The following is a 7,404-nucleotide window of genomic DNA, read 5'->3' as shown; positions in this document are numbered from 1 at the left end:
GGTCAGGTAAAGTTCTTGATGATCCATATGCAGATAGAGAAGGAAAGCCACAAGAAGTGGAAAGATAAATGAAGGTGAGAACAAAACAAAATTTAAGTTCCCAAAAGAACAAAAGGATAAAGAAAAAAATGCACTAGAAAATGAATTGATAAAGAAATCCTCACTCTGTACCTCTCCCTTTTTCCCCAAAAGATGAAAAGAGAAAAGCTTGACAAACAGTTTGAAAGTTTCTAGATATTTTGAAGCAATTTTACATTAACATACCTTTCACAGATGCTTTGACGTAAATGCCTTTATATGCTAAATTTCTCAAAAAAATTTTGTCAAGTAAAAGAAAATTGGAAGAAGTTTCAGCGGTTAAGCTTACAGAAAAATGTAGTGCTATACTTCAAAATAAGCTCCCACATAAACTTGGTGGTCCGGGAAGTTTTACAATTCCTTGTATTGTGGGAGGTACTCACTTTGAAAAGGCGTTATGTGATTCAGGTGCTTCAATAGATCTAATGCCTTTTTCAATTTTGCGAAAATTAGAACTTGGTGAAATGAAAGATACTGGTGTGTCTTTTCAATTAGCTGATCAAAGTACTAAGAGACCAAAAGGAATTATTAAAAATATCCTTATTAGAGTTGACAAATTTGTATTCCCAGTAGATTTATAGTACTTGAAATGGAAGAAAATATTGAGAAAGCATTAATTTTAGGTAAACCATTTCTCGCAATAGGAAGAGCAATTATTGATGTTCATCAAGGACAATTAATATTGCGAGTTGATGAGGAAAGAGTAATTTTTGACATGCAGAAAATGATTAAATTTCCTGGGGATGAGTCATCATCATCTTGTTTTCAAATTGACTTACTAAATGACCTTGTAGATGAATACAAAGATAATCAGTTAATTATTGATTCATTAGAGAGATATTTCGCTAGGTCAGGTACCATAAGTGATGACAACCCCATAATTAGAGAAAAAACTGAAATGCTGGAAAAAGAGTCAAAAAATGAGAAAGTCTCACAAGAAGGAGTTCAATTAAAAATTAAACTCAAAGATCTTTCTTCTCATTTAAAATATGTGTTTCTTGAACTTGAATCATTTCCAGTAATCATTTCATCTTCTTTGACTATAGAACATGAAAGCAAACTGATTGGAGTCGTGAGAAAACACAAAAGAGCCTTAGAGTGGACTATAGCCGACATCAAAGGAATCCGTCTAGCTATTTGTAAGCACATGATTCTTATGGAGAATGATTATAAGCCAATAGTCCAACCCCAAAGGAGACTGAATCCAGCAATGCAGGAAGTTATCAAGAAAGAAATGGTGAAACTAGCAGCAAGTATCATTTATCTAATATCTGACAGTCCTTGGGTAAGTCTTGTACAGGTAGTACCAAAGAAATGAGGTATGACAGTAATAAAAAATGAAAACAATGAACTCGCACCTACTAGAACAGTCATAAGATGGAGAGTTTGTATTGATTACAGACGACTTAATGAAGCCACAAGAAAAGACCATTTTCCTTTGCCCTTTATTGACCAAATGCTTGAAAGAGGTTCAAGCTACGGTTTTTACTATTTTCTTGATAGATATTCTTGGTATAATAAGATACCAATCAAGAGAAAACCACATTCACATGCCCCCAAGGTACGTATGCTTACCGAAGAATGCCATTTGGACTATGCAATGCTCCTGCTATATTTCAGCGTTGCATGTCGGCAATTTTCTCATATATGACTAAAAAGTTTCTTGAAATATTTATGCATGATTTCACACTTTTTGGTAAGACATTTGAAGATTGTCTCTATCATTTAACTTTGGTGCTTAAAAGATGTGAAGAGACAAATTTGGTTCTTAATTGGAAAAAATGTCACTTCATGGTAATAGAGGAAATTATTTTAGGACATAAATTTTTTTCTAAAGGGATAAAAGTTGATAAGGCCAAAATTGATCTTATAGCAGGATTACCCCCTCCTACTATTGTTAAAGGCATTAGAAGTTTCTTAGGGCATGCACGTTTTTATAGAAGGTTTATAAAATATTTTTCAAAAATTTCAAAACCTCTGACTAACCTACTGATGAAAGATGTGAAGTTTGAATTTTCAGATTATTGCAGGAAAGCATTTGAGATTCTCAAGAAAGAATTGACTAATGCTCCAATTGTTGTTTCTCCTGACTGGAGACAACCCTTTGAAATAATGTGTGATGCAAGTGTTACAGTAGTAGGAGCGATATTGGGACAAAAGAGAGACAAGATCATCAGACCTATCTACTACGCCAGTAGAACACTTAATGAAGCTCAAAAGAATTATGCTACAACTGAGAAGGAACTACTAGCAGTAGAATTTGGGTTTGACAAATTTCGTTCCTATTTGATAGGAACAAAGGTTATAATTTATACTGATCACGAAGCTTTAAAGTTCCTCTTAGCAAAGAAAGATGCTAGACCTAGATTACTAAGATGGATACTCTTTTTGTAAGAATTCGATCTTAAAATGATAGATCGAAAAGGTTCTGAGAATCAGGTAGCTGATCATTTGTCTCGTTTGGAAAATCCTCCTACTGAGATAAAAGATATCAAAGAGAAATTTCCTAATGAACATATATTTTCAGTCACAACTATTATAAATTGACTAATTTGGTTTGCTGATATTGCCAACTACTTGGCTGGAGGATGGATTCCAAAAGATTTTTCTTACGAACAAAAGAAAAAACTTAAAAAAGAAGCAAGACATTATTACTAGGAAGATCCTTACTTGTTTAAATTTTGTGCAGATGACATAATCAGGAGATGTGTACCGGAGACAGAAATGAACAACATGTTAAGTCACTAGCATGATGGGGCTGTAGGAGGACACTATGGAGGAAAAAGGACAGCATCTAAAGTACTTGAAGTTGGCTTTTTCTGGCCTACTCTATTCAAAGATACAAGGAATTATGTCGCCACTTGCAATAAATGCCAGAGAATCTGTGATGACCCGATAAGTCATCTTATAATTTAGAAACTAATTTTGTGTTTTGAGATCTCAAAAACCTCATTTTAACCTTCCTCAATTTGTGTGCATAGTCCGGGTGTTCTTCCGGAAGGCGTATATGTTAACAACTGATAAAAATAAGAATTTTATCTTAAAAATTCATTTAAGTTGGCTTCAGACAACGTTTTGAGCAAACAGACCCAAATCTATGTTTTGACGGTCCCTGTGGGTCCGTATCGTAATTTAAGACCTGGGCGTATGCCCGAAATTGAATTCGGAGGTCCCTAGCCTGAGTTATTGATTTTTGTTGAAAATTGAAAGTTTGAAAGATTTATGATATTTAAGAATAGACTGATGTTTGGATTTATTGATACCGGGTCCGTATTTTGGTTCCGAAGCCCGATACAGGTCCACTATAATATTTATGACTTGTCTGTCGAATTTGGTGAGAAACGGAGTTGATTTGACATGATTCGGATGTTCGGTTGTGAAAATAGAAGTTTTAAAGTCTTCTTGAAAATTTCCTTTGATTTGGTACCCGATTCGTACATTTAGGCGTTATTTTGGTGTTTCGATCGCGCGAGCAAGTTCGTATGATATTTTAGGACTTGTGTGAATGTTTGGTTTGGAGCCCCGAGGGCTCGGGTGAGTTTCAGATAGGCTACGGGGTGAATTGGACTTAGAGAAATCTGGCGTTTTGCTGCAGCTGGTGTTCTGGTGCATTGTGCTTCACGATCGCGAAGCCATTCTCGCGATCGCGAAGAGTGAACTGGCCTAGGGAAAGTTTTCTTCTTCGCGAACGCGACGGCTGGGTCGCGAACGCGGAGTGATGGGGGCCTTACCCTTCGAGAACGCGACCAGCTCATCGCGAATGCGTAGCTTTAGGGACCTGGGGGAAGGGTCAGTCATCGCTTCATCGCGAACGCGAGCACGGGTTCGCGAAGGCCAGGGAGAGCAGCCTTCGCGAATGCGATGAGGGACTCGCGATCACGTAAGACTAACTGGTACTGCTTATCGCGAACGCATCAGGATTCACGTGAACGCGATGAATACCTGACGCCCAGTTATTAAAAACATAACCAAAACGGGATTTTTGCCATTCTTTCAAAATTTAAAAATTAAGAGAACTAGAGGCGATTCTTCCATAAGATTTTCTTCCCAATTCGTTGGTAAGTGATTCTAACCTACTTCCTTTCAATTACCCATTACATTTCATGAGTTTTCAACCTAAAATCTAGGGTTTTCATGGTGAAATTTGGGGGTTTGGGTAGAATTAGGAATTTTTGTAAAATTAGAATTTAGACCTCGAATTGAGGTCGGATTTCGAAACAAATGAAATAATCGGGCTCGAGAGTGAATGGGTAAATGGATTTTGGTCCGAACCTCAGGTTTTGACCAAGCGGGCCCGGGGTCGATTTTTGACTTTTTGGGAAAAAGTTTGGGGAATCTAAATTTATGCATTGTAATTGATTTCTTTAGCAATATTTGATATTATTAAGTCGTTTGTGGATAGATACGAGTGGTTTGGAGGTGGATTCTAGAGGAAAAGCGGTAATTGAGCATTGAGTGGCCTTTGGAGCGAGGTAAGTGTCGTGGTTAGCCTTGACTTGAGGGAATATGATTTGTTTGTCTATCTGCTACATGTTTAAATATTGGGGAACAACGTATATGTGAGGTGACGAATACTTATGCGTTGTAGTCGGGTTAAAGCATGCAGGTGGGGCTTGGTTTCTTGCAATTATAGCTTCCTTTGGTCATGTTATCCGTGTTTAGGCTAGTATTGTTAAATTGATCGTTCTTATCATGTTTACGGATCTTCTGGTGATAATTGAGTATTGATTCCGAAGTTGAGGTTGATATTGTGGAACCAAATGTTGAAGTAAGGCTTGTACTTGTTATTCTATCTCCATGTTGTTATTTGTTCGTTGCATTATGGTAAGGGAGAGTGTTAATGCACGAAGGGTGATGCCGTGCCATATTGTGAGTGTTAATGCACGAAGGGTGATGTCATGCCATATTCACGAAGGGTGATGCCGTGCCATATAGAGAGTGTTAATGCACAAAGGGTGATGTCGTGCCATGTTGTGAGTGTTAATGCACGAAGGGTGATGTCGTGCCATGTTATGAGAGTTAATGCACGAAGGGTGATGACGTACCATTTTTATTGATTTTATGGTGAGGTTGAGAGTAAAAACATGAAGGGTGATGCCGCGCATATTTCCTTTACTGTGCTTACTTATTCTTATTGGTTCATAGTATATTGGCTGTTCAAGTTACCATTCTGCTGTAGTTCTCTATCTCGTATTCCCCTCAGCATGTTCCCCCTCCCAATAGTACATGTTTAGCTGTTATTTGTACATATACTGTTAAATTGCACAGGTTTGTTATATAGGTGTCTTGTCATAGCCTCGTCACTACTTCGTCGAGGTTAGGCTCGACACTTACCACTACATGGGGTCGGTTGTATTGATATTGCACACTGCACTTCCTGTTCAGATTTTGGTATTGGTCCCAGCTGATCGAGAGGCGTAGCAGCTCGAACTGGTTCATCGGAGACTCAAGGTAGATCTGTTGGCATTCGCAGACCTTGAAATTCCCGTCCATCTTTTCAGTTTTTTTACTGTTTCTTTCGTTCAAACAGTTGTAATTTTTTTAGACTTTTACTTGTAGTAAATCTTAAAAGTTCGTGAATTCTTACTCCAAATCCGGGTGGTAGTAATTAATGAAGTTTTTATATTATTCCGCACTCGCTGTATTTTATTTTAGCTTAATTGCTGTTATTTACTGAATTGAATAAGGATTGGCTTAATAATTCTTTAACGTCGGTTTTCCTAGCAAGTGCAATGTTAGGCGTCATCACGGTCCCGAAGGTGGGAATTTCGGGTCGTGACAAGTTGGTATCAGAGCACTAGGTTACCTAGGTTTCATAATTCGCAAGCAAGCTTAGTAGAGTCTGGTCAGTACGGAGACGTCTGTGCTTATCTTCCAGAGGCTATGAAGTTTAGGAATCATTTCACTTATATTCTTCTCTGTCGTGCGATTTTATTCTATAATTGCTGATTGAACTCTTCTATTCTTGTCCTTCTGCAGATGGCGAGATCACGTACTGCATCTTCAGCTGAGCAGCAGCCAGAGCCTCCAGTGGCAGCTCCTACGAGGGGCAGGGGTCAAGGGGTTCATTGCCACCCCTGTGCTTCATGATGCTTTGGTCCGTTTGGTGGTCTTTATGGAGAGTGTGGCCCAGACTGGCGCATTCCCCATGGCACCAGCCATCTCTCAGGCTGGAAGAGGAGCACAGACTCCTACTACCCATACTCCGGAGCAGATGGCTCCCCAGTATCAGACTCCAGTAGCTCATCCAGTCAGAGTAGTTCAGCCGGTTATTAGGGCACGGGCCGGCGATGGGTCAGCTATGTCTTCTGAGGCTTTATGGAGATTGGACAGGTTTACCAAGCTCTTCCCAGTTCACTTTAGTGGTGCTCCTTCAGAGGATCCCCAAGAGTATCTTGACAGCTGTCATGAGGTACTACGGAACATGGGTATAGTTGAGACCAATGGGGTCAATTTTGCTGCATTTCAGATGACTGGTTTCGCCAAACAATTGTGGAGAGATTATTTGTTGACCAAACCAGCTGGATCGCCTGCTCTTACTTGGGACCAGTTCTCTCAGCTCTTTCTAGAGAATTTTATCCCTATCACATTGAAAGAGGAGCATCGTCATCAATTCGAGCGTCTCCAACAGGGCAGTATGACTGTTACCCAGTATGAGACCCATTTTGTGGATTTGGCCTATCATGCTCTTCTTCTGCTTCCTACCGAGAGAGAGAGAGAGAGAGAGAGAGAGAGAGAGAGAGAGAGAGAGAGAGAGAGAGAGAGAGGGTGAGGAGGTTTATTGACGAACTTGCTCAGCCTATCAGATCGCATATGGCTAAGGAGACTGGGAGTGAGATTTCTTTTTAGGTGGCTGCCAATGTTGCCAGGCAAGATGAGATGGTTCTTGCTCAGGGAGGTCAGGGGTCTGACAAGAGACCACGTCATTCTGGGGGGTTCAGCGGTGCCTCATCTAGAGGTAGGGGTACTTTTGTTAGAGGCCATCCTCCTAGGCCATTTCATTTAGCACTCCAGGCATCCCACGGTGCCTCAAGTGGTCGTGGTCCTCACATGCCTTATTCCGACCAGCTAGCCTACAGTGCACTACCAGCTCTTATTAGTGCACCTCCGCTCTAGAGTTTTCAAGGTGGTTACTCAGGTCAACAGGGTCAGCAGTCACAGCAGCCGAGGTCCTGTTATACTTGTGATGATCCGAGGCACATTGCTAGATTTTGCCCTCGGGCATCGGGCAGCTCACAACATCAGGGTTCTCATGCCATGGTCCCGGCATTGGGTGCTTCACCGCCCGCTCAGCCAGCTAGAGGTAGGGGTCAGGCAACTAGAGGT

General features: G+C 40.3%; 1 protein-coding gene across 1 annotated transcript; it reads left to right on the top strand.

Moving 5' to 3' along the window:
* The first annotated feature begins 287 nt into the window (after window positions 1-287).
* LOC107826308 (uncharacterized) lies at window positions 288-2,472 on the top strand. The gene is made up of 4 exons (XM_075235674.1): window positions 288-582; window positions 723-1,363; window positions 1,494-1,639; window positions 2,109-2,472. The coding sequence occupies exons 1-4, from the start codon at window positions 288-290 to the stop codon at window positions 2,470-2,472; spliced, it is 1,446 nt and encodes a 481-aa protein (XP_075091775.1).
* The last annotated feature ends 4,932 nt before the right edge of the window (window positions 2,473-7,404 follow it).

The sequence above is a fragment of the Nicotiana tabacum genome, chromosome 17 (genome assembly GCF_000715075.1).
Source record: "Nicotiana tabacum cultivar K326 chromosome 17, ASM71507v2, whole genome shotgun sequence".
NCBI lineage: Eukaryota > Viridiplantae > Streptophyta > Magnoliopsida > Solanales > Solanaceae > Nicotiana > Nicotiana tabacum.
This window is presented reverse-complemented; position numbering and strand designations above follow the sequence as displayed.

Bases quoted from the DNA above. Each gene is read 5' to 3' on its own strand.
- LOC107826308 (XM_075235674.1), top strand. From the start codon at position 288: ATGCCTTTATATGCTAAATTTCTCAAAAAAATTTTGTCAAGTAAAAGA. The intron at 1,364-1,493 runs GTAAGTCTTGTA...GACTTAATGAAG, and splicing joins TAATATCTGACAGTCCTTGG to CCACAAGAAAAGACCATTTT. The intron at 1,640-2,108 runs GTACGTATGCTT...AGATTATTGCAG, and splicing joins CACATTCACATGCCCCCAAG to GAAAGCATTTGAGATTCTCA.